The following is a 23,364-nucleotide window of genomic DNA, read 5'->3' on the forward strand; positions in this document are numbered from 1 at the left end:
AACGCAGGCAGATGTGATCGGGATAAAGGCACTATCAAAGTGATCGAGCTGCTCATCCGCCGTCGGCTCACCGCAACAGTCCCCATCCACGTCCTCCATCCGCCATGGCAAGTGTATACATCGAATACCCTTTAACAGAAACAGACTGAGCCAGTGCGACTGTAGTCTCACACAGTCGACATCCCGAACGAGCTCAAGGCGTCCCTGCGCAAGTTCAGGTTCGCCCGCCGCAATGCCGGCAGCGCCGCCCTCATCGTCAAGATCAACAAGCAGAAGCTCATCATGGAGGAGGTAGAGCAATTCGATAACATCAGCATCGATGATCTTGCAGAAGGTGCGCTCTTCAATCATGAGTCCTCCTACTGCGACATCGAGACGCGTCTTTCAGAGCTACCAGAGAACTCGCCTCGCTACGTCGTATTGTCCCATGAGCTCAACCACTCCGATGGGCGCAAGTCGTTCCCGCTCGTGCTCGTCAACTGGGCACCAAGGTCAAGCGAAATGGGGCTCCTGACGCTGCACGCAAGTGCCTTCATTGATTTCCAGAATACGGTAAGCGTCGGCAATAATGCTGATACTGCGCTTTGACGCATGGTCGCACAGGCGGATGTGAGCAAAGTCATCGAGGTCCGGGAGGGTGCAGAAGGCTTCACACAAGAGGCTATCGATTCCAAGTTATTGCAGGGATAAAGTTTACGAAGTCAGAATATCACAAAGGAACCTGTACAGTATATCCGCAGATCACCAGGCTGTATCAATATGCTTTTACGACTAGCTCGCTGCTCATAACCAGTATAGTCGTCACCTCGCATAACAGCTCATTATCTGTGCCAGCACCCAGCAATTCCCTACGACATAGATGAGACTCCTCACCCACAGTCCAAAGAAGACATTCTGCCCAAGGAACTCCAGCTTATACGCCTCGCTAAGCCAGAGCGCCTGCGTGCCAGCCCAAACACCCAGGTAGAGCAGCGCTTGTCGAGTCGACATCCGTAGTCGCGGAATGAGTAGCGGGAGGAAGATCATGTACCATAAGAAGTACTGGCGCAACCTTGGTATCAGCGTCTGGATTTGGATCTACGATCGGAGCTGACGAACCTGTGAGGTGCACACTTTATTGAACACGACGAACACGACGGTCTGTACGAAACAGGCAAATACTAGGTCGTCTCTCCGTCGTCCAAAAAGCAGTCCTGTCCCCAAGGAGAGTACCATTTGAGGTACAAAGCTGGTCAGCGGCGAGCGCAAAAGCCTCTGCCCGAGGGGCATAGAATCCAGTTCGAGCGGCGAAGACTGTGTTGGGTATGTGAGATAGATGAGGTAGAAGTAGGGCGAGAAGTTGTGTCGATGGTCGAGCCTATGCAAGTGGTAGAGGTACGATTCGTACAGGAATGGGTATCCCCATCTGCAGCAACGCGTGTGAGGATCAGCTCCAAGCCGCGATGTCAACGGACGTACATCAAGTACATCAGCGCACCCAGTGCGGCGAACGTCGCAGCACTCAACGCGCCGAATTTGAGCGCGCGTGGGTCAACCATTCGTTGTAGATATTCTTTCCATCCACGTCCGACGCCGTTGCCAACCAACCCGAGACAAGCGACTCCGTAGATGAACGGGTATATTTTCCAGTGCGTGCTGAGACCCAGCAGTACGGCTGCAGCATTCCACCGTCGTTTCAGGGCACAGTAGATAGTCGAGAGGACAAAGAGCAACAGGATTGCCTCAGATGAGCCGCGCGTGGAGATCGTGAACACCAATGGATTGAGCAGATGCACAGAGACGAGGAGGGTCGCGTATCGTTCCAATACACGCGTGTCGGCGGTAGTCGTGTCCGTAGGCTTTTCTTGGTCCGCCGAAGACACAGATGAGGATGCAGACCCCTCGCATTTAGCGCCAAGGGGAAGGATGATATCGACGAGCATCCTGTACATGAGCATGCCCGTCAGGAGGTCGCATACTGCAAATAGATATTTCCCGAATGACGGGTGTAGCCATTCATTTGGAGTCAGGAGGAGCGCAAGTAACGGCGTATAGCGATATGTTGCTCTGGTATACGGACTTCACAACTGGGTGAGTTCAGCCACGAGCCTAAACATATAGGCAGCACTACGCACTCGCCAGAGCCAGTCCACAGTCCTAGATATCCCTGGGCTCGGTTAGCTGAGGTGGGATTAAGCACAAAGTGCGCCGCATCGCTGAAGACGCGGTAATCGACATCGGTGTACTTAACCGTAGAGTGAGCGTCGTGCCATTCACTGTATAAGATGAGCGCAACCCGCAGAACCGCAGAGATCGCTAGCACACGCGAGAACGAAAGCTGAGGAAGATGGCGTTGTAAGGAAACGAGGGACTTCGACACCATACTAAGACTGCCTAGTTCGCTCGTAGATGCACGTCGTTGCACTATGAGGGTCACGTCCCGACGCGACGCGTTCACTCCACGTGCACGCCGATCACATACGTGTACGGGCGCTTGTTACTCTGACACCCTACTGAAGTTGCAGCAAAGACAACATGTTCCACAATATAAAGCGAAATAACGACAAGTGAGCCGTAAGGAGGGCGAAGAAAGGTGCCTCTTCCACGGCACAGTACGTAAAGTCCATCATACCAGGAGGTATGCCCTCGGGTGGCTGGAGGGTGCTTAGATCTACGCAAGCAGAAGACGGACATTTAGTCGATATTCGTGTCAAGTATACGGGAAAATGACGTACGTATTGCGACAGCCATCTGAAACCTTCCCCATACCCCTGCCTTTGGACAACTGAGCACATGAAGATTTCGATCGGGCGAATGTCGTTGAGGGGAACCTTGCCCTACGAAGAATCTCAGAGAATGTCGTGAACAAACGTTGGGAAACGAACCTTGCCCGTTGTCTGGTAGAGACCTAGGTGGTGTCGGAGTTCCTCCTCGCTGACAGCACCAGGAGCATCAATCTTGTTGCCGAGGATGAGGAAAGGCACCTTCGCCAGCTCCTCAATCGACAGGAGAGCGTCAAGCTCGGCTTTCGATTCCGCAAATCGCTCGAAGTCAGCGCTGTCAACGAGGAAGACAATTCCGTCCACTTCGGGGAAGTAGTCACGCCAGAGTCGGCGAGCTGGACAAAGGACCATCAATCACGAGGGGGAAGCCTCCGAGTCAGATCTTGAGCCGACCTTGCTGATGACCACCCAAATCATAAGTCGTAAACTTGACATTGCCAATAGCGAGTTCCTCGGATGCTGCGCTTCATCAGACAAAGACATGTGAACACGTTTGAAGGGCCACTCACTCGGGTGAAGCGTAGGCTGCAGTGTCGCCAGTCGGTCATTCTTTAGCATATGCAACAAAGTCTAGAGAGCACGTCAGTCGATTCAGTTCCAGCCAGCGGAGAACGCGCGCACCGTCTTTCCCGCATTGTCAAGGCCGAGGAAGAGGATCTTGGCATTCTTGTGCAACAGGCCTGTATTCGTATAAGTCACTCGTAGAACCAGAGTGATTAGAGCAGTGCCAGCTCACCAAGCTGTGCGAGGACATCCCAAAACCAGTTAATGATGAACATGGCGGTAAGAAGGGTAGGAATCGGACAACGAGCGGCAAGGTTGCGTGGTACGTCAACGAGTCGCGTAGACCGCGTGACGTGACCCAGCGTGATTGCATCACGAGACCCCTACGAGACTCCTCGCTAGATCTCGACCCTCAGAGCGAGGCTCTCCTCCCCCCTTTAGGCCACAGTTTGCGACCTGAGACGAAGAAAAGTTCTCCTGAGGAATGGAATGAATCGACATCGAGCACCGATTAGAATCATGGCGATCCTGCCTTCTCGAATTCTCGATATGTACTCAAGCTGGCACTCAATTACCCATGTACGCGGTGAAAGCTACTCAAACATTTGGACTGAAGCATACACCATTTTATATTTCGTGTGTATCAACAACATTGCAGATAACCAGTACGATACGAAGATGTGGGGAAGATCTGACACTCACGACACCAAGGAGGAGATGCGAGAGCTCTTAAGCCGCCCGGGATACATCAATCTCTGCAGTACCTAATCGCCTATCCCGTGTAGAATATGCAACGAAGGATAGGCACTGTCTAAGAGGTTGCATGAAGGAAACCACCGCGCGTACACCCGGCAAATTTATACCATAGGTTGTTTGTCACTATTTGTATAAGCGCCCAAGCCGTAAGCTGTCACTCATTTTCTCGTCGCAATTTAACACGATGTATAACATACGGGTGGGGTTCGTACCATGAATAAGATGGCCAATGCGCGATCCGACCAGCAAGCAAAGCTACAAGCCACAATGCTATCCTACTTCATGTCAAAGTCCGTATTATCATAGGAAAGGCGTATGGCCAGCGTTGGGATTGGCACGTCGGGACGACGCACTCGTGATGCGCCTCCGGGGGGGGACCACTGACGAAACGACCAAGACATGTTGCAATCTCGCCATGAGTTGAATTCAGGTTCAATAGTGATTTTCATAATCGATTCGGCATTGGAATTGAGACCTTGATCTAGATGTTCATACATGAGGCACAGTCCCATGAAAATGCAAGGACATAGTACGTACGCGCCACTGATGCATAATGGTCCCGTGGACATGCTATCCATTCCTGTTCAAGCATTTGAACGTTGACTGTTAGGCCGAAGGTGCGGGGCGAAACGAACCTGGATCCGCAAGAGAGCCATCATTTCTAATGGTCCTAGTAGTGCTGATGATCAGTATATGAGTTTAACGAACAACAAGAATAGATGCCAGGATCGCGATAGATTTGCACGAGGGTATACATAATAATAACAGGTATCAGGAAGCAGGGCTTGAAGACGGCAGCTATGGGGTAGGCACTGTAGGATGTCTAGCTAGAACGTGGCCTGCTGTTCGGAAGATATGCCAGATCCCACGGAAAATACGCCCGAGCCACGATTCATCACGTTTTACCAATCTTGACCGCAGTATCCAAAAGTTTAGCGTTGGACACAGTGCATCAAAACGTGCGACAACCTGTGCTGCCGAAGGTCGACGTATGGGGTCATCATGCACCATCTCGCTAACGAGGTCCTGCATGAAATGCAACCCATGGTACACCTAGAAGCAGGTCAGTACGTAGCATAGTATAGTGCAGTATGCAGGGTGTGAGATCAATGTGTAATACTTGACATTGCAACCCTGCAAATGTTTCTTACAACCCCGCTGCGCGTCCCATTGTTCATGCGTAGACACACACAAGCATGTCAATCCTCCCTTTTGGCAACACACAACACTAACTGCTGCATTGCGTTTGATACTATGTTAGATGGGATTAGAGTGTAATGTTCCTAGAGAAGACCCTCTAACCACTCGTTGAAAGGTGATAGACCATGGCCCTTCTCTTCAATAGCGCTTACCGTTGCCCCTACGGCGACATACGTGCCAACGAAAGACACATCCCCACCTTCCCAGTTCTCGAACTTGAATTCACCGGCCCCGCTGCACTCGAGCCCTCCCAGCTCTGACTCAGCGCCCTCAGCGCCCAGGCCCTCAATGCCTACACCGCCGGCTTGAGATGCGCGTCGCCGCTCGAGTTCACGTTCGAGGATTGTACGGACACGATTGATGGCAAGTTGGTCCGGCGTGGCTTGAGCGGTCGGCTTCAAGAGGTCAGACTTGTGCGCAACAATAAGCAACGCGGGGGTCGGCCGCGATGGCGGCAAAGATGTGATAGCGTGGAGGACCTGATGCAGATGCCTGGGCACAATTAAAACGTTGAGACCCTTTCTGAAAACATAGTTACTCACTCTGCAACAGCGGGACCCGCACGAGCAACAGTGCTTGCGTCGACTACGAAAACAATCCCCCGAGCATCCTGCATGTGCTCGCGGAATTGGTCTCGGATTCGAGGATGTCCAGGAATATCAATGATCCGCAAGGTCTTCTGCGCCAAAGGAACCACAGCTGAGTTGGACTGCATTGAAGTATGCGATGGTAACGTTTGCTTGTATGCGAGCTTCAAGCAGCGATTACCGTCAATTGTAGCCCGGATGTCAGGGCCAAGCATACGCACAGTGGAAAGAATAGCAGTCTTGCCCGCGTCAAGAGGTCCAACTAAGAGGACGGCATCCCCTCTCGCGCTAGTCCTCCGTCGGGTGAGGATGAAAAATACTGAGGACAAATGAGCAAGCATGGTATATGATATCGCAGAGCTGCACTGACTGGCTAAGAGGACAATCCCCAGCGACAAGGACGCTATGACCAGCGTCTGGCGTGTGAAGACGGACGAGGGCAATAGCACTTCAGGCTGAGGCGTGATTGTAACAGACGGATTTGAGGAGGGGTCCATTGTGCGGTAGTGGCAACAGTGTCGTCACATGCAATATTGGTCGATACGCAATCGTCTGTTTGATACTGTTAGGATCGAAAGCCTCTGGTCAACAAGCGACAATAAGCACCTACAACCCCCTCGTCACGTGCGCAAAATTTGGCGATTCCGAATTCTCGGCTCTGGTTCTGAGACAGGCGAATTGATCTCAGTCTCCACACTTCTTGTTAAGCAACAACACTGGGCTGGCCACTACATCCACAACTTGCCTTTCACTGTGGTCTCCTCTGCCATCCACATGGCTGTCGCTGTCCAACCTATTTCAGCGGTCGATCACAGCGAGCCGCCCCCTCGGAAACGTCTTCGCACAGAGGTGGCATGCAGTCCGAAGGTCCAGCCTGAACCACGCCTGTTTGCACCTTTTCGTGCACTTGGACTTGTTACAAACCATGTCCCTTTCGCATTGCAAACGCGAACGCACAAAGGTGCGACAGAAGGCCCGCGAACGCACATTGTGACTTGTCTGGGGAAGTCGTGGGCAATGTGGGAAGGGGGAAAGATGGGATTACTCTTCGTCGGTGAGTACGTATGAAAGAATAACGTGCGGACTCGTTGCCTGACCAATCTTTTGCCTGTGGGCTCTCAAGGTCCTGATGCACCCGAGCAGATCACGTCCGTGGTCATCGACGGCAAGGACGTATGGGTCTCCAGTGGGTCGCATGTTATAAAGTACATTAGGGGAAAGGAGGTGTGTTACGCTTTACCATGTATTGACTCTTGCATGATACCATCACGTCCCTCAGGTCAGAAGGCTTGCAAACCCATTGAGCACACCGATCGCCTCCATGCTGGTCTTTGGTTCCCAGCTGCTTTCCCTAACGCAAGATGGTACCAGAATGTTCATATGGGGTCTCGAAGATGGAGGTACATGTTCCGCATGCACCGTATATCCATTTTACTCAGCCTATGTCAGAACTTCAAGCGACCATTCAGTTTGACACTGATTTTACTGCGACAACTATGCTGCATCCTGCTACATACCTCAACAAAGTCCTTATTGGCAGCAGTCAAGGAAATATGCAACTGTGGAACATCCGTACTCAGTATGTAAACAGCTACTTCCACGCATTCGTGTCTGACACCAGACGATCAGGACTCGAATACACACTTTCCCTACTGCTTCTCTTCTTACACAACCATCCTCTTCATCTGCTTCTTCGGTTGCTATCACTGCCTTGGTACAGTCTCCAGCCATAGATGTGGTTGGTATTGGCTTTTCGTCTGGGGAGATCTCTGTATACGACATCAGGACAGACGAACGCTTGATGAGGATGACTATGCAAGACGGCGGAGTCAGAGCGCTATCTTTCCGTAGTGGTGAGACAAATCCGACATGTCTGCATGGTGTGTTTTTAGTTGATCATTCGCCAGATGGACAGCCCGTCTTAGCATCGGCATCGTCGACCGGACATATCGCCCTCTGGGATCTCAATGCCGGCGGCCGTCTGCTACATCTAGTTCGCGGAGCCCACGACGGCGCAGTAACCTCAGTTGAGTGGGTACCTGGACAGCCCTTGCTAATCAGCGCGGGCGAAGATAACAGCGTAAAGGTAATGTGAGCGTCCATATATCCTCCCCTGATATATCTCATACGTATGGCAATAGCAATGGGTCTTTGACTCACCGACAGCCGCTCCCCGCTTGTTGAAGTTCCGCTCGGGCCACCATGCTCCTCCACATCTGATCAGATACCACGGCGAAGACGGGAAGCAGCTCCTCACGGCGTCGAGAGATCGTAGTTTACGATGCACCAGTGTCGTAAGAGACTCCAGGAGCTTTGAGTTGAGTCAAGGTAAGTGATAGCTCGATCGCCACACATTATTACATGTCTCGAACATACCGATGCCAGGTTCACTCGCTAAAAAAGCGAACAACCTGTCCATTCCCCTGACATCTCTCAAGTTCCCGCCAATCATCGGCCTCTCATACTCAACTACCCGAACCAAAGATTGGGATGACATCTTGACCGCACACGCTGACGAAACTTTCGCGCGGACATGGAGTATGAAAGACAAGAAACTCGGAAAGCACACCTTCGGGTTCGGGACCGAGGGCAAAAAGGCACCTACATCAGGCGCAGTCAAGGTAAGTAACATGAAGTCTTTGCTATATGACCATGAACCTGAACAACCATCCTACATCTTAGTCTGTTTGCGTTTCTGCGTGTGGAAACTTCGGTTTAGTATCGTCCTCCACAGGATCGATTCATATGTACAACATGCAGTCAGGCATTCTGCGTAAGACGTTCAACATCGGCCCTTGTCCACCAGAGGTTGACAGCCGATTCCGCCCATCTGGTACGTCGAAGAAGAAATTGGAAGAGCGATGCGTTACTGGCCTAGTGTCGGATGCCCTCAATGCAACTGTCATTGCCAGTACACTAGACGGCACAATCAACGTAGGCCCTCGCGCTCATTCCTCGTTGCTGTATCTCACTAGGTTATGCAGTTTTTCGATTTCCATACAGCCAAGTTAGAACGAACACTAGTTCTTCCCTCCGCCGCTGTCTCGATCACTCTGCATCGCGATAGTGGTCTCTTGGCTACCATCTGCGATGATCTCACCGTGCGTATCGTTGACATTGAGACGCGCCGAGTGGTGAGAGAGTTGAATGGGTTCCGCGGACGCGTCCTCGATCTGGTGAGTTCGAGGTTTAGCCGTCGTGAGAAATTCAAGACTGACGTTTATCGCGTCCAAGACATTCTCTCCCGATTCTCGCTGGCTTGTGACAAGCTCCTTAGATTCCATCATCCGTACTTTCGACATTCCTACAGGACGTCTCATTGACGCCTTCCGAACATCGAGCGTAGCGACCAGCGTTGCATTTTCACCCACAAATGATTTTCTTGCTACTGCTCATGTGGACAGCGTAGGAGTGTACCTATGGTTTGTACCTCGGCTTCCTATCAGTGTATATACTGACACGTCTCTTTAGGGCGAATCGTGCGCAGTATTCGGAAGTGGCCTTGCAGAGTGTCCCCGACGATGAGAAGGTTATTGATGTGGCTTTGCCATCCATGCAAGGCACCGCTGAGGACGAAGGTGACTGTCTATTGGCATAATTCGTTGCTACTCGCTGAACTGTGACTTCTCAGCTCTTGACGCACTGTCATCACTGGCACTTACTGGGCAAGAGAAGTCGTCCGACTTCTTCCTGGCACCGCCTGAGTTCGATGGCGACCTCGTTACACTTTCATTGTTGCCTCGTTCGCGATGGCAGACGTTGCTGAACTTCGAGGTCATCCAGGTACGATGAGATGCCTTTTACCGAGTTATAGTGATTGACTCCACGTCATTCAGCAACGAAACAAGCCAAAAGAGCCTCCCAAGGAGCCAGAGAAGGCACCCTTCTTCCTCCCCACTTTGCCTGGCGTTGAGCCAAGGTTCGCTATCGAGCAGAATGAAAGCGAGAAGACAAAAAAGCAGACAAAACGTTTGCAGAAGGCTTCAGCGTCATCCGATAGCACGTTCTATAAGATGCTAGCTGCGGAAGACCCTCACGGTGATTGTAAGTATGCATATTTGAGATCAGACTGTGCGTTCACTGAAGCTCTGCTCGGATACAGACGAAGAATTTTTCACCTATGCAAAATCACTATCGCCAGCGGCCATCGATCTGGAGCTTCGCTCTCTAGTCACACTCGATGCTCTTCGCACGTTTCTTACGGCTCTCAATCGTCGACTCAGGTCGCATCGAGACTTTGAGGCAGTGCAGTCGTTCCAAAACGTCTTTCTCCGCATGCATGGCGACGTCTTGACAGCAAATCCCGAGTTGCAGGAGGAACTGGAGATGCTACAAGATGCCCAGCGAAAAGAAAGCGAGAAATTGTTAGAACTTCTCGCTTCATCATTAGGAACGTTGAGCTTCGTCAGGGATACGTTGTGATGTATTATTGTATATTATTACCACCCTTCGCATACATCCTCCTGAAGGAGGCAAGGGAATCTCATCCTGACCAGGGTCCGTAGACGCCCGATGTCAGATCGCGATCTTGCCACCTCTGGTGACCATCGTGTTGAATCTCGAATGTTGAACAACTTTCTGCTATCCATCTACTTGAATATTTCTTCGCGCTCACACATCTCAGTCTCGGGTATGTCAGTCCCGACATCGTCTGTCCCAAATGAGCTCTGGCTTGATATCTTCAAACACGCGACCTTTGTCCCAGGAGCTCTGGATTGTGACGACGGACACGCGATCGCATGCTTTACAAGAGACAAGGATGGGATCTGCCTTGCCAATCGCCATAGGGAAGCAATGGATATAGCACTCGCTCTCTGCATCGTCTGCAAGAGGTGGAATATGCTGGCGACCGAGTTTGTTTTCGCATATATCCGGGTGAAGGACGGCGAACAAGCCATTCGTCTTGCGGATGCTCTGCGCCACTATGCGACGACGTATCCTTATGCACCACAACCTGGGAGACATGTGATCCGTTTGGAACTCGCTTTGGAAGGCGCTCATGCTTGGACGAGGCTACATAGCTGGGCTCTCATCAAGATACTTAAAAGTTGCCCTCGTCTCTCTGTGTTCTCCACGGCATTCTGCAGCCCTGATGTTTATCTTTGGGATATGTCAACCTTTCCAGACGCCATTTGTCACGGCCTTAAAGGATCAAAGCTGCGAAGATTCGAGTCTGGTTACATCCCCTCATTTGTTCGCAAACTGGCACCTACCTTGGAGGATTCACTCGAAGTCCTCTGGCTCCGCCCTTCAGATAGGAGGCTCACTAAGAAAAGAGTTCAAACCAGCTCACTTGCGTTTCCTCGTCTCCACATGCTTATCCTCTCGGAAGCCGCAGAAAATTGCTTCGCAGAAGTCGCCATGCCATCCTTGCAGACATGCATCCTCGAAGACCCGATCCAAGACTCGGACAAGGCCCCTCAGTGTCTTCTGGCTCGGTACGGAGAGCAATTACGCTATCTTGTGACGTCCAGCACACTGCAAGTTTCTTATGTCCTCGAGAATTGCCCGAGGATCGCGCACTGGACAATTCCCTGCGCTGCAGTCGGCATGCTGCGCGTATCGGAGGCCTACTCATCAATCATATCCCTGACTCTCATCGAAGAAAGTTCACTTCGGACTTGCATGCTACCTATGGCCTTGCGGTCGCTCCATTCGATTCTCAGCGAGGACAAGTCTTTCGTGTCGCTTCGCCTCATTCGATTTCAGCTTCCTCTCCGAAGTTCCTTCACATCTTTCGTCCGAACGTACAATGAACATTGGGAGTATAGCTGCATTCGGCATGGTGGTCTGCTCCTACATCTATGTGACCGACGCAAGATCAGCGTTCAAGCATCCTTTGGCGTGGCTCAGCAGTCGGCAGATTGTTGGGCACCATTCACAGAACAGGTCAGGCCATGTTGCGATACATTTTTCAGTCATGAAGCTAGACCATAACAACTCCACATTGGACAGATGCTTAAATGACGGGATCCAGCATCTTCCGTCGCGATACCCCTGATCATCACACTTGTATCGCCTACATTATGTTACGGACATTTTGGAGCTCGTAGGATGAAGAGATCTTCTAACCCGTGTTCACTGTTGACCTGCTGTGTACATCTTCCGAGCCGTAAAGTGTACGGACCCACTGCGATTAACTTTACACCGAGTGCCTGCAATATACATCACGTTCCATGATTACTTGTGAATTTTGTGTGGCGTTTATTTGAGCCACATTGCATACAAGGACAGCAACCGCATATATATATGTATATAGCCGGCGCCAGTTCAGGCCCGCGGGCTGAGTTTGCGACTCGTTCATGAGCGCTTCCAACGTACCGTCTCTGACCCCCACTCACCGTCGTTAGCCTCGCAGCTTACCTCGGCGCTGTACCCCTTGTGATGGACCCAACGACGCCTTTCGTGGTTGGCCGGAATACGCTCCTTACATGCGAGTTCGTCTTCCGCCAACTAACAACCATAAACGCTGCTCACACACAAGGTGCTGCCAGCCGCCACCACAGGAGTTCTTGCTGGCGCGTACGGCTTGGTTAAGGGCTCTACTCAGATCGGCCCCCTCATTACCTCTGCGGCCCTCAATGGGGGCGTAGCAGGCGCGACGTTCTTCAGTGCGTGCCGCACACAACGTCCACGCCGATTCAGAGTTGACAGAACGATTGCCGCCAGGTTTTCGCGAGTACATCGCCAGCCCCGTGCTTCTGCATGCGTTGGCAAACACGGAGTACTCGCGGCGAATACGTGAGCTCCAGGCCAGTCGGAGAGCGGGTGGACGGTCGGGAGAGAAGCTCACCTGGTGGGACATGCGCATGAACAAGGTCCCAGATACCGCAATCAGCGGTGCCTTCACCGGTGCTATCCTCAATGCATGGAAACGTATGTGCACGATTATTGTTTTTGTTTCTCAACTCACGATTTGACCATGCGCAGGAGGCCCGGCAGGCATTGTGCCGGGGGTAACAACTGCAGGCCTCGCCTGTACACTCATACAGCTTGCATACAACGAGCTCGACATCGCGCGGATCAAATATGTCTCACGGACACTGCAGGAGACGAGAAAACAGCAAGACGCAGAGGCCGCTCTTCCAATGTCACAGCCTGTTCCCCTGCCCTCAGCACCCATCGAGCCACGAAAATCTTTCATAGAACGGATGCTCGTGACAATGGGCTTCCACCAAGTCACTGACGAGGAGTTCTTAGAGAAGCTGAAATTTAAACGAGATTATGCGCTGCGGCGCATTGAGGAGTTGGAGCAGGAACGAGCACAGGAAAAAGAGAAGATAGCTTCAGAGACTGTCGATTCACAGACATCTGTCAAATCACAAGACTAGGTATAAGTCCTTGTCCTTGTCCTGTTGTCACGTATGCAAAAATGGCTGCGTCGTTCCATTGGCTTAGCGTACATTGTCTAATACATCCCCCTCTCTTCACTCATCCAAACCCCACACCTCGATGATACCTTTTCCGGCGCTATCCAGTCCAGCAACGCACAAGAATGGATCATTGAGAGCAACCGCATTCACTTTTGCTAGATGGTTTGTCTCTCCAGTCCAGTTTGGCTCCGCTTGTAGAGCGCCTTCAGCGTTATGCGAGATCGTGTATCGGGCAAGCTTGCCCAGGAGCGTGCAAGTGATCAAAGTTTCCGTGCCGCGAAAAACCCTACAATGCATCATCAATGAGGATGTCACTGCGGGCATGAACGACGCCAACGTACACTGCAACAACTGGACCTTCGGCTACTTGTAGCCACAGACCCTCGTTTTCCTGCAGTCCGTCCCATTTCCGGGACCGCTTCTGTTTGGCACCGGATACAGGTGAGGGGCGCTTCTCACCGCCGGCTCCGATCCAGACGCGGCCGTCAGCGGTGGACGCTGCAACGAGACCCGTCGAACTGACGGCTGTAGAGAGGACAAATGGAGGGGACAGAGACACCCCCGACGAAGGTGGCGCGGAAGCTAGTGAGCATGATGTCAATAATCGAAACCATTCACTAAAAAATGACATGCTTATGTCAAAACGCGATAACAGCGTTCCTTGCGGGAAGTCGTGGTGCAGCAATGCCGAGTCGTAACCAGCGCTGACGAGTTCACTGGGGCGATCCGGGATGAATTTGACGGCACCGCAGATCTGCTTTGCATGTCAGCGCGTGCATATCTTGCAGACGGTTTACGAACGCTGCTGTGACGGGTCTTCATGCGAGTAACCGCCTGAGTGGAGAATTCGACAACACCAGCGGATCCTCCATCTGTACTGAAGGCTAAATATCGACCATTTTCACTGATACTAAGCTGGCTATGCAAACGGTGTTAGCGCCCGTAAGGGACGGGTGTATACTCGAGACCCACCTCGTTCAAGGCATCCTCATCGTCCTCTCCAAGTTGGACAGTGGTGCGTGCGTCTGCATCAGTTGAAATCATTTTATCCGAGTGAGCAGGGAAAGAGAACGCCTGCGTTGGCCTTTAACAGCCGTCAAAGGACCATCAGCTCTCGACGTACCCGGCAGCCGCTCGCGATCCATAAGCCACCAGCTTGGGGATCTTTGGACCTGAGTGTAGCTATTGATGCAATCTCAGAGCCTAATGACTTGATGGCGCGCACGACCTTCGGGGCCGGTAGTTCGTACAGACGCAGAGTTCCATCGTCTGTGTTTTTGGTGAGACCGCCGTTGTCCCAGATATGACGTCTTTTCTCACCTGAGCCCACCCACAAAGATCCAGACGACGAAAAAGTCACTGCAGATACTGCATGCGGCGTGTTAATGGTGCACTGGACAGACATAACGAACGAAAGAGGACCGTCGCGGCATCATGTCGGATGGAGGCCTGCCATATATGGCAAACATGACATAGGGGATCTCGAGTCGAGCGCTTCTGATCATCGTTGAGCTGAGATAGCTCAAGAAGACGCGGTCATGTCTCCTACACCACGAGCTCCGACGTCCATTGAAGAGCTCACGGTACTCTTGGAAGATGATCACAAGGTAAAGGTCGCAGGTATGTCCCATGGTCCAACATATTGCCTAAATTCTCAATGAGTCTGCTCAGGGATTGACGGTGAGCAACGTTAGGTCTCGTTCACCGGCACTGTAGCCTGATCTACAAATATAATGCAAAGTGGATGGTGTCCTCAGAGGAAAGTTCATGGTGAGTATATATAAATCACGCGTGAAACTCCTATCTCACCTTGACCGCGCAGTCGAAGGACAAGTTCCTCAGCGCAGCCTCCTCAGACGGCTTCGGATTCTGCAGCGTGATTTTGTCGGTGATCCTGAAACTCTCCCGAAAGATCACTCCATTGACCGTTTATACTCAGCGGCTGGGACATTCATGATACCGTCTATTCTCGCGAGCTTCTCATCTCAAATAGGGCTAATGGCTACCGCGACCTTTTGGCAATAATTGATCTCTCCACGTACCGCCGCATTCCATGGGAGCATAATGTGCCCTTCTTCCTTGTCTCCTTCCTCGACCCAGACACCAAGGAGCCAATCTGTGCGGATCCTCGCGGGGTCATGAAACAGGTTGTCGAACGAGCTGGATCAAAGGGCTGGCAATGTTATGCCGGTTGTGAATACGAAGTAGGATTACGCTTTAATTTCTCAATAACTGACACTAATGCCGCCAATAGTACTTCCAATTCAAAGGTAGTCCTCATCAGCCCCTTTTCTATAAGCGTGCCCTTATGATCAAACATCCTCAGAAACGCCCGATAGCCTAGCAGCGAAGAAATTCACTAATCTGCAACCACTGACCTCTGGCAGTAAGTCTGCATGTGAAGTCACTCATTCTGCTCATTATTGGCACACGCAGTGCATGGATACTCTCTGCTGCGAACACAGCTCAATAATGATTATTTCCATGATCTATTCGACGAAAGTTTTAAATTCGGGGTACCGCTTGAGGGCCATCGTGCGTTAATGTGATATCTATCAGGAATTTGTTTGTTAACCTCTCCCAGACACCGAGACGGGACCCGGTGTGTACGAAACCGCCCTGGCTTACACGACAGCCTCGCGCATGGCAGATAACGCGATCTTGTTCAAATACCTCGCCAAGAGCATCGGCATGAAGCACGGCGTTGTTCCCAGCTTTATGGCGAAACCGTGGGGCAATGTACGCACTCGTCATAATTTATCATACAGCTCGCTCACACTCTTCTTGCAGCTGCCTGGATGCAGTGGGTAAGCGTCTCCATTCAGGCGTATCAATTCGCGACTCAAAACCAAGTATCCAGCCATATCCATGTTTCCCTGAGGGATGAGAACGGCAAGAGTATATTCGCCGTGCCAGACTCAGAACTGCGGACAGGTCGGGCGGACGCTGCATATCCGGACACGAAGTTCCTCAGCCAAGAGGGTGAATGGTTCTTGGCGGGTGTCCTTGACGGATTGCCGGACGGTAGGTGACTTAAAACGCCCTCTGCGGAGATGTTGATCAACTGCCCCGCCCGCTTCAGTCATGCCGATGGTAGGGTCATTAACTCTTCCCTAACTGTCGCTCATGTCAAATCGATTAGCTCGTGCCCACCATTAACGGGTACAAGCGGCTTGTGGGTGGCGAGGCCTTCTGGGCGCCGAACGCCGTCACGTACGGATACGACTCCCGCGCAGCCTCTGTGCGCATCATCTCGCCACCCTCGGTGCCGCCCGCCGCAACACGCCTGGAGGTCCGCGTGCCGGGCGCGGACATGAACCCCTACTTTGCCCTTAGCGCCGTGTTCGCGCTAGGCTTCCGTGGCATTGAGAAGAAACTCAAACTCCCGGGCCCACCTGTCGGCCAGTTAACGCTGGAGGACAAGCAGGATGGGAAGGTGCGCATATGGACGCGGTCCTTCACGCGAAGCTGACGCTGATGCTGCCCGGGCGGGACGTCCACACAGGTGCGGATGCTCCCGCAATCTCTCGAGTCTGCCACGGCGCGCATGATGCGCCCCAACAGCATCGCACGCGAAGAGAGCGTATTCGGGGAAGACTTTGTGGAGCATTTTGGCGGCACACGCCAGCATGAGGTGAGACTGTGGAACGAAGCAGTGACGAACTGGGAGGGTCAGTCTTTGATTTCTTGTTCCACACATATGCTAATGTCTGCATATACACGTTTTCAGTGGAACGGTATCTGGAGCTTGCTTAGCTTTGGCCCTGTGTAACAATGTGGTGGGAGATTGCGGCCCATCCTATATGTAATAAATATAAACTTCGACCACGGGAACTGCTGGTACAAGTACTGCTTGCGAATGGTTAACTAGCATCTATCGACCTGCCTCTGTTGACGCTGGGGACGAACAACATCATGACATAGTGGGTAGTGAAAGACCTGGGATGGCGATCGTTTCGCTGGACGTGACTTTACTGTTACCTCAGGCTTAAAACCGTGACTCAGTCCTCTGAGTGGGCCCGCTCACGAGGGAGCTCGCAAAATCACATATAACGGATCTACGGCTACACCAGCGTCGTCAGCCGTTAATTTGGCTCCGCACATGTTTTGAGGAGCGGCATAGATACAATACTGAGCTCCTTGCAGCCGTTCGGGAGTCGCTCAGACCATAGCCACCACAGCGATGCCGAGGGATGTGCACCGAATTCGGTAAAACGTTGGTGGAAGTCCTGGCGAAGCGTGGTTAGCCTTGTCAAGACGGTCGGCTGTAGATAACGTTATTCTTCCACTCACCAGTGACTACCGGGCTTTCTCCGACTGCTGTATGGAACATGTATTTGTATCAGAGCCTTACGACGTTCTTGAATCCAGTCTTGCCTCACTATCTCGCTTGCACGCTAATTGCGTGTAAACACGGCCATACCACACACAGGAAGGTTTATCCAGCTGAATTCGGTGGTCAGCTCCTGTGATGGCAGCGTCCAGTCAAGAGTGTGGCAAGAAAGGCTACCTTTTGTTGTGATGTCTACTCCTCTGTTCGCTGCAGATTATCCTGAGCTCAACTCGCTGATCACAAGGAAAGGTTGGACGGCGTCCATTGGGGTATCATACATTGACCTAATATCACAACATGGGAGGAAGCCACCTTATAATCCTGCTTGGACAAAGCAAACTCAAGCAGCAGCATCCTGCTGGGCTTCTTCAGGTTTGGGACGAACGCTGTGGAACCAGTGCAGGAAATGCGTGACGTCCTACGCAGCATCAGGTTCAGCCAATCCGCTAAACTTTGGTATACTAGTGCAGGGAACAGTAAGAGGGGAGCGTACCTGAGATATTGCGCTGTCCATGGTGGACTCGGCGATGAAGGACGGAATCTTGCCGCCAGGCGTGCTGGAGGTGGCCATGCGCCATTCGACATTACCGTTCTCGAGCTCCTGCAGCCGCTCGACGCTAACATATCGGCCCTTCACGCCCTTCTCCTCCAGCTTGACCAGCTCAGGCTCGTCGGATAAATCAATGGGAATTGACACAATGATTCTATGTTCGCATTATTAAAGTCAGCAGGAGAGAGGGAAACAGCGCGTAAACATGAGCCTACCCTGTCTTAGGTGTAGTTGCGTCGAGGTAAGTCGTCTGTAGGACTGTGAAGACCCGCGGCGAGACTGGGGGCGTAAAGGTGTAATACAGAGACCAGACAGCTTGCGTCGGTGAGATCTGCTTGATCTGCTTCACTTTCTTGATGTCTGCGATGAACCTTGCGGTGCAACGTTAGAGGACGACCATGCATGGGCAGACAAACATACTTCATCTCATTCTCTGCCTTGTCAACACCCAGCTTGCCCCAGAACTCGTCAAAGGTCGCATCTGCGGGCGCGTGCTCGCTGACTCTGCAGTGCCAAGGTGCACCGTCCTGCGGGCCCTTGGGGCGGGAGCATGTCTTCACGACCTTGTAGTATGTCTTTCCCGACTTCCATGAGGTCGTTGAGTCGAGCAGGGTCTCCGCCAAGGTAATGATGGCATCCTCGGAGGGTAACTCTAAGCGTAGCGAGGGTCAGGGCGGCCTGTACAACTAACAAGATACGTGCGCATGCCGTACCAGAGAGCTTCAGTGGCTTAATGGAAAGCTGGTAATCCGACGACATTGCTGCACTCTGGCTCGTTCAAAACAAGGTTGGATTGTGAGAAGAGAAGCGACCTAGGCCTGGGGCGCAACGGTAACACGGGCAACATGTTGTGAGAGTCTCCGGGACAGAGCTATTCACGGACCACAGCTGCCAACATTAATATCAGTCTGCCCGACTACAGCCACAGTTCTCGACGACCAGCACGCGCCTCCGCTGACGGTTGTGATCAACGCCGACGTCAACTCGCCAACGGAAGCGACAGGGCCATGTTCCTGTGCGTGCTAAGCTGTATGGCTGTGACTGCGGGGCTCAAAAGGAACTCATCGCATTTAAGCCGTAGCCGAGCCTCGGATTGCCGCCGAGATCCACGGACCACAAAGCGCGCTCGCCCGCCCCCAGCACGTAAAAGGGGACTCTGCTCGGAGGATCCGAGTATGACTTGGGTATACAGACTCCGGCGCTCAGATACATCTGGCTAAAGCAGCAGCTTGCTATATAGGTGCGCTTCCATGGCTCGCCAGACTCGTCCACGTCTCACGCGCAGAACAGCCATGTCGTCCCCCGCAGGTGGTCCGACCAGACTATCCCTACCCCACCTGCTGCATCCTGATAGCTGGGATCTACCCGAATGGGACGGTCCAAGGTATGTACATGCAAACAGCGTGGTGATCGCTAACGGCTAAGTCAATGGCTCAGATGCGAGGACCCCTACGGCGTAGTAGAGAAGGTAGGCCGCTCCCAGGCTATGCATCGCGACATAGTCGTTGACGGACGCTCGGCAACAGCTGGGGGACCTGGATTCCTCGATCGCCATGCTCATGCGATATCGGAACTCACTACGGCCCGTGCACCGACTAACAACCGACGTTATGTTACTCGTCTTTGCGAACCTCGTCGAGCAGGACGACTCAACGACACTCTGCTCGTTTGGCTATGGCTCAAATCCCTGGGTGACAATGTCGCACGTATGCTATCAATGGCGGACGGTCGTCCTAAGCTGCCCCCTCCTCTGGACACGCATTAGTACCCGCTGGCCCAACGCTGCGCTCACTTGCCTCGAGCGATCGGCGGACGCCCCCATCGCCCTCGAAGTTTGCGTGGATGCAAGCGCAGAAGCAGCGTCTCGGGTCATCGGCGCTGTGCTGCCGCACGCTACGCGAATACAGCATCTCTTTTTCCCGTCAACTTTTCAAAGCGCCGATATGCGCGCGCTACTCGCGCCGCTGTTGGAAGCCCCGATGCCGGCCCTACATACTCTCCAAGTTTACAAAGTTCGCATGGACGAAGATTGTTTTCCACTGCCTGACTTCTTTGGTGGAAAGACACCGTCACTCAAGAAGCTCAAGTTGCGCTATGCAATACCGGGGATAGGAAGTGTCACATACTCGCACCTTACGCATCTCTTACTCAAGGGCAAGAAAAGCAAACCCATCACAATGCAGCTGTCCCGCTTGCTTGGTATCCTCGAGCAGTGTCCGCACTTGGAGGTCTTGAGGATCGCGAAGACGACCATTGTGGCGTCCTCTACTGAAGAGAAGGAGGAGCTGTCCCCCGTGTCCCTCGATCACTTGCGACTACTAGACATTGGTCGCAGCTCAGCAAACATGATTTCAACACTCCTCAGCCACCTCATCATGCCCGATTGCGCGATGCGATTATACGTCTTGTTGGAGAAGGGCGCAGACTCAAATTTCCGCTTCGGCGTTCCCGACAACCTCCAGGAGTTGCGGCTTCTCCAGAACATCACTCGCCTGCACGTCGAGTACAGTTGTGGGAACGACTACGTCACCGTTCAGGGGAACAGCAACGGTAACCTGTTCGAGTTCACCGTGACGATCCCGCACGACAGCGATATGGGCGAGATGCAATCGATCGCAGGGCAGTTCCTGCAGACCGTAGTCAACACCCTCGATCTCTCGACGCTCGAGGAGTTTGCGATCTCCGAGTGCTATCACCAAGGCGTATATATAGGCCTCACAAAGCGACGGTGGGCGCACGCGTTCCACCGGATGCCGCTGTTGCGGACATTGCATGTCCACGTGCACTCACCTACGGACGCGGGGTTCTGTCGGTCGATGCTTGCCGCGCTCGCGACAGAGCGCGATGCCAGCACCGGAGGACCGCTATGTCCTCGCTTGGAGACCCTGTCAATGATGAACGACAAAACATGGTCGTCCCTGCATTGCTACCTGATGGCGAAAGAGCGTCTGGAGGCTGGGCATCCACTCAAGCGTGTGTCCATGCGCCAGCCATACTACGAAGATCTCGAGGATGTTGAAGACACGGACTTGCCGACGTTGCGGAGAGTCGTCGATAACGTTGATTTGGAGCCACCAACAGTAGAGCTGCTCGATTTCCCTGACGAGAAGTGGTAAGCTCGCGGGTGCTGGCTCATTCGAGTCAGTCGCCGCGGGGAGGACATCATATATACCAGTATTGGATCAAGCTCACATGTATCATTCTTACCTGTGTATTGCTGTAGTTCATAGTGCTTCGCCTAGCTGTATATTATGTGACATAGTGTAACAAGGACATCTAGCCGGTGACATGCGCGAAGTAGGAGAGGTATGCCCCGGGTATGAGTCAAGCTGTCTGTTCTTGGTCGGAGGACGCTTGCAGGTTTACAAAGCCGAAGTAGCGACTACGACCCTCGGAGGTCTCGTCCCGCGGGAGCTTTTCGCCCTTCTTCAGCGCGATGCCAATATACTTACGGTCGCCGCGCAGGCGAGGCACCTTGTAGAAGCGAACGTACCCCGGAACTAGCGCGAAGAGCGTGTGGTCACGTCCCATTCCCACCTATTCGCAAAGGGGAAACGCGGTGAGTCACCTCGGCCAGATCTGGTTGCGAAGCACGGCACTTACGTGCTGGCCAGGGTGAAACTGCGTGCCCCGCTGGCGCACCAGGATATTGCCGGGCACAACATACTCATCTGCCGCAGGGACGATGGTTATCAGCCTTCTCCTCCACGCACAGCGGGCACGATGGCATCAAGAAGACGGACCTGAGAATTTCTTGACGCCTAACCGCTTTCCTGGAGAGCCGCCATGGTTCGAGACGGTACCTCCTGCACGCTTTGTCGCGGTACGGACGGACCCTGGGCCTGTGTGGCATGCATCATGTAAGAATAGGATGCCACAAAACGGACAAAACAGCACACACCACCAGTCTTAAAAGGACTCTGATTGGTCTTGAAACATCGCCACAAAGGTCCAAGCGACATAGTAACGTGGATGAGAATTAGGCGTAAGCTTGGACCTCGAACACGAGTGCTTTGTTCAAGCTTTGTTTCAAGCCGCCACAGGAGTGGTGAACTGCTTACATAAGCAGTGCGCTTGCCTCAAAAGAAGGCAAGGGAGACGCTTACAGTTGTACCGCACACTCTCATCGCAGTTGTTGATCTAAGCCCCTCCCACACATTCGCATACACGACATCATGGTTCTCCTCGTCACCTCCGACAATGAGCAGTTTATCGTCGACAAGGAGGTTGCAGAGCGCAGCGTCCTCATCAAGAACATGCTCGAGGGTACTGCGCCATTATCGCCACACTACGCGATATTGACCTATCTAACTAGATGTTGGTGAGAGCGACCAGCCAATTCCTTTGCCCAATGTCTCCTCGAGTGTCCTTAAAAAGGCATGTAATGTCGTCCGCAACGACTTCTCAAGAGATAGGGCTGATCATTCATCATCCCCTTCCTCATCGATCTAGGTCCTCGAGTACTGTGAGCATCATAGGGGAGAGCCCCTACCCACGGCGGAGTCGGAGCAGAGCCAGGAGGAGACTCGGAAGCGGACCACTGATATCAGCGAGTGGGACCAGAAGTTCATCACAGTTGACCAGGAGATGCTATTTGAGATCATCCTCGCGGCAAACTACTTGGACATTAAGCCCCTCCTGTGAGTGTGCATCGTGTCGATTGCATTCTCGACATGTTCTGATTGCGACACAGCGATGTCGGCTGCAAGACAGTGGCAAACATGATTAAGGGTAAGACTCCTGAGGAGATCCGCAAGCTGTTCAACATCGTCAATGACTTCACCCCTGAGGAGGAGGTACGTTCCTGCGCAGCGTTCCCTATGGAGCTGATGTTGATATCGTTGCGTGCTCAGGCCCAGATCAAGAAGGAGAACGTGAGTCATCTACTCCGATGTGACATGGAGCGCCTCAACCAATCTGACATTTCTTTCACAGGAATGGGCGGAGGACCGCTGAGTCCACAGTATCCATGCCTTTTCTACATTTTGATGTCCTTTAGCTCGCTTTCACCGCGAGTCCTCTACTCGCTGTTGTATTGATATTGAGACAATGTCACGACTTTGGGAGCTCGGAGTTGCTCTTAGATGGTCTGACACGATTAGTACTCTTCTATGTCGTATGCGCATACCTCATATAATGCAACAAAATGATCGCATGGTCGCCGAAGCTACGTCGAGTGCACGGTAGACCCTCTTACAAAGTGGCCGAGACTAGGATACCTGGAGCAACTACGTCGCGACGCGCAATGCAATGCGTCACGCGTATTTACCGTTTTGAGATATGAGATCGAGTTCGACGC

General features: G+C 52.6%; 11 protein-coding genes across 11 annotated transcripts; 5 read left to right on the forward strand and 6 right to left on the reverse strand.

The window, feature by feature from the left end:
* Window positions 1-104: 104 nt before the first annotated feature.
* POSPLADRAFT_1044784 (hypothetical protein) lies at window positions 105-690 on the forward strand (the record flags this gene model as incomplete). The annotated part of the gene is made up of 4 exons (XM_024478605.1): window positions 105-107; window positions 166-334; window positions 389-552; window positions 604-690. The coding sequence occupies 4 exons, from the start codon at window positions 105-107 to the stop codon at window positions 688-690; spliced, it is 423 nt and encodes a 140-aa protein (XP_024342204.1).
* A 111-nt stretch (window positions 691-801) lies between these two features.
* POSPLADRAFT_1133650 (glycosyltransferase family 50 protein) lies at window positions 802-2,362 on the reverse strand (the record flags this gene model as incomplete). The annotated part of the gene is made up of 4 exons (XM_024484376.1): window positions 802-1,041; window positions 1,099-1,405; window positions 1,459-2,058; window positions 2,115-2,362. 4 exons carry the CDS (start codon window positions 2,360-2,362, stop codon window positions 802-804), a joined length of 1,395 nt encoding a protein of 464 aa, XP_024342205.1.
* Window positions 2,363-2,388: 26 nt separating this feature from the next.
* POSPLADRAFT_1167670 (hypothetical protein) lies at window positions 2,389-3,555 on the reverse strand. Its single transcript, XM_024487976.1, has 7 exons — window positions 3,499-3,555; window positions 3,384-3,442; window positions 3,272-3,332; window positions 3,156-3,221; window positions 2,865-3,097; window positions 2,715-2,816; window positions 2,389-2,650 (listed from the first exon to the last, which is right to left on the reverse strand). Exons 1-7 carry the CDS (start codon window positions 3,539-3,541, stop codon window positions 2,645-2,647), a joined length of 570 nt encoding a protein of 189 aa, XP_024342206.1. The 5' UTR covers window positions 3,542-3,555; the 3' UTR covers window positions 2,389-2,644.
* Window positions 3,556-4,820: 1,265 nt separating this feature from the next.
* POSPLADRAFT_1044788 (hypothetical protein) lies at window positions 4,821-6,306 on the reverse strand (the record flags this gene model as incomplete). The annotated part of the gene is made up of 5 exons (XM_024478606.1): window positions 4,821-5,075; window positions 5,375-5,714; window positions 5,765-5,931; window positions 6,031-6,128; window positions 6,180-6,306. 5 exons carry the CDS (start codon window positions 6,304-6,306, stop codon window positions 4,821-4,823), a joined length of 987 nt encoding a protein of 328 aa, XP_024342207.1.
* A 277-nt stretch (window positions 6,307-6,583) lies between these two features.
* On the forward strand, window positions 6,584-13,140 carry POSPLADRAFT_1044790 (hypothetical protein; the record flags this gene model as incomplete). Its single annotated transcript, XM_024478607.1, has 13 exons — window positions 6,584-6,863; window positions 6,933-7,033; window positions 7,089-7,209; window positions 9,120-9,231; window positions 9,281-9,387; window positions 9,441-9,592; window positions 9,646-9,853; window positions 9,912-10,173; window positions 10,200-10,306; window positions 10,449-11,698; window positions 12,294-12,420; window positions 12,479-12,685; window positions 12,740-13,140. 13 exons carry the CDS (start codon window positions 6,584-6,586, stop codon window positions 13,138-13,140), a joined length of 3,435 nt encoding a protein of 1,144 aa, XP_024342208.1.
* A 96-nt stretch (window positions 13,141-13,236) lies between these two features.
* POSPLADRAFT_1044791 (hypothetical protein) lies at window positions 13,237-14,587 on the reverse strand (the record flags this gene model as incomplete). The annotated part of the gene is made up of 7 exons (XM_024478608.1): window positions 13,237-13,468; window positions 13,524-13,764; window positions 13,816-13,936; window positions 13,984-14,097; window positions 14,155-14,256; window positions 14,306-14,451; window positions 14,503-14,587. The coding sequence occupies 7 exons, from the start codon at window positions 14,585-14,587 to the stop codon at window positions 13,237-13,239; spliced, it is 1,041 nt and encodes a 346-aa protein (XP_024342209.1).
* Window positions 14,588-14,720: 133 nt separating this feature from the next.
* POSPLADRAFT_1167671 (hypothetical protein) lies at window positions 14,721-17,062 on the forward strand (the record flags this gene model as incomplete). The annotated part of the gene is made up of 14 exons (XM_024487977.1): window positions 14,721-14,802; window positions 14,924-14,952; window positions 15,005-15,066; window positions 15,122-15,386; window positions 15,437-15,452; window positions 15,509-15,568; window positions 15,619-15,717; window positions 15,767-15,921; window positions 15,973-15,989; window positions 16,043-16,206; window positions 16,265-16,275; window positions 16,325-16,618; window positions 16,688-16,853; window positions 16,913-17,062. 14 exons carry the CDS (start codon window positions 14,721-14,723, stop codon window positions 16,936-16,938), a joined length of 1,446 nt encoding a protein of 481 aa, XP_024342210.1. The 3' UTR covers window positions 16,939-17,062.
* A 793-nt stretch (window positions 17,063-17,855) lies between these two features.
* Window positions 17,856-18,824, reverse strand: POSPLADRAFT_1134912 (hypothetical protein; the record flags this gene model as incomplete). Its single annotated transcript, XM_024484525.1, has 5 exons — window positions 17,856-17,933; window positions 18,009-18,219; window positions 18,281-18,436; window positions 18,486-18,717; window positions 18,779-18,824. 5 exons carry the CDS (start codon window positions 18,822-18,824, stop codon window positions 17,856-17,858), a joined length of 723 nt encoding a protein of 240 aa, XP_024342211.1.
* Window positions 18,825-19,253: 429 nt separating this feature from the next.
* Window positions 19,254-21,354, forward strand: POSPLADRAFT_1073498 (hypothetical protein). Its single transcript, XM_024482613.1, has 4 exons — window positions 19,254-19,305; window positions 19,356-19,449; window positions 19,503-19,533; window positions 19,592-21,354. Exons 2-4 carry the CDS (start codon window positions 19,358-19,360, stop codon window positions 21,179-21,181), a joined length of 1,713 nt encoding a protein of 570 aa, XP_024342212.1. The 5' UTR covers window positions 19,254-19,305; window positions 19,356-19,357; the 3' UTR covers window positions 21,182-21,354.
* A 35-nt stretch (window positions 21,355-21,389) lies between these two features.
* On the reverse strand, window positions 21,390-22,027 carry POSPLADRAFT_1044794 (hypothetical protein; the record flags this gene model as incomplete). Its single annotated transcript, XM_024478609.1, has 4 exons — window positions 21,390-21,602; window positions 21,669-21,736; window positions 21,809-21,901; window positions 21,967-22,027. The coding sequence occupies 4 exons, from the start codon at window positions 22,025-22,027 to the stop codon at window positions 21,390-21,392; spliced, it is 435 nt and encodes a 144-aa protein (XP_024342213.1).
* A 158-nt stretch (window positions 22,028-22,185) lies between these two features.
* POSPLADRAFT_1065230 (hypothetical protein) lies at window positions 22,186-23,229 on the forward strand. The gene is made up of 6 exons (XM_024481918.1): window positions 22,186-22,331; window positions 22,381-22,442; window positions 22,518-22,705; window positions 22,759-22,861; window positions 22,919-22,939; window positions 23,001-23,229. The coding sequence occupies exons 1-6, from the start codon at window positions 22,241-22,243 to the stop codon at window positions 23,019-23,021; spliced, it is 486 nt and encodes a 161-aa protein (XP_024342214.1). The 5' UTR covers window positions 22,186-22,240; the 3' UTR covers window positions 23,022-23,229.
* Window positions 23,230-23,364: the final 135 nt, after the last annotated feature.

This window comes from Postia placenta (assembly GCF_002117355.1).
Source record: "Postia placenta MAD-698-R-SB12 unplaced genomic scaffold POSPLAscaffold_3, whole genome shotgun sequence".
NCBI classification, from domain to species: domain Eukaryota; kingdom Fungi; phylum Basidiomycota; class Agaricomycetes; order Polyporales; family Adustoporiaceae; genus Rhodonia; species Rhodonia placenta.

What these genes read in the sequence shown, in the direction of transcription:
- POSPLADRAFT_1073498 (XM_024482613.1), top strand. Translation starts at nt 19,358, where the DNA reads ATGTCGTCCCCCGCAGGTGGTCCGACCAGACTATCCCTACCCCACCTG. An exon ending in CCCGAATGGGACGGTCCAAG is followed by an intron (nt 19,450 to 19,502) that starts GTATGTACATGC and finishes TCAATGGCTCAG; the next exon opens with ATGCGAGGACCCCTACGGCG. An exon ending in CCTACGGCGTAGTAGAGAAG is followed by an intron (nt 19,534 to 19,591) that starts GTAGGCCGCTCC and finishes GCTCGGCAACAG; the next exon opens with CTGGGGGACCTGGATTCCTC.
- POSPLADRAFT_1065230 (XM_024481918.1), top strand. Translation starts at nt 22,241, where the DNA reads ATGGTTCTCCTCGTCACCTCCGACAATGAGCAGTTTATCGTCGACAAG. An exon ending in CCTCGAGTGTCCTTAAAAAG is followed by an intron (nt 22,443 to 22,517) that starts GCATGTAATGTC and finishes TCATCGATCTAG; the next exon opens with GTCCTCGAGTACTGTGAGCA. An exon ending in TTGGACATTAAGCCCCTCCT is followed by an intron (nt 22,706 to 22,758) that starts GTGAGTGTGCAT and finishes ATTGCGACACAG; the next exon opens with CGATGTCGGCTGCAAGACAG.
- POSPLADRAFT_1167670 (XM_024487976.1), bottom strand. Translation starts at nt 3,541, where the DNA reads ATGTTCATCATTAACTGGTTTTGGGATGTCCTCGCACAGCTTG. An exon ending in GGATGTCCTCGCACAGCTTG is followed by an intron (nt 3,443 to 3,498) that starts GTGAGCTGGCAC and finishes ATACGAATACAG; the next exon opens with GCCTGTTGCACAAGAATGCC. An exon ending in TTGACAATGCGGGAAAGACG is followed by an intron (nt 3,333 to 3,383) that starts GTGCGCGCGTTC and finishes CGTGCTCTCTAG; the next exon opens with ACTTTGTTGCATATGCTAAA.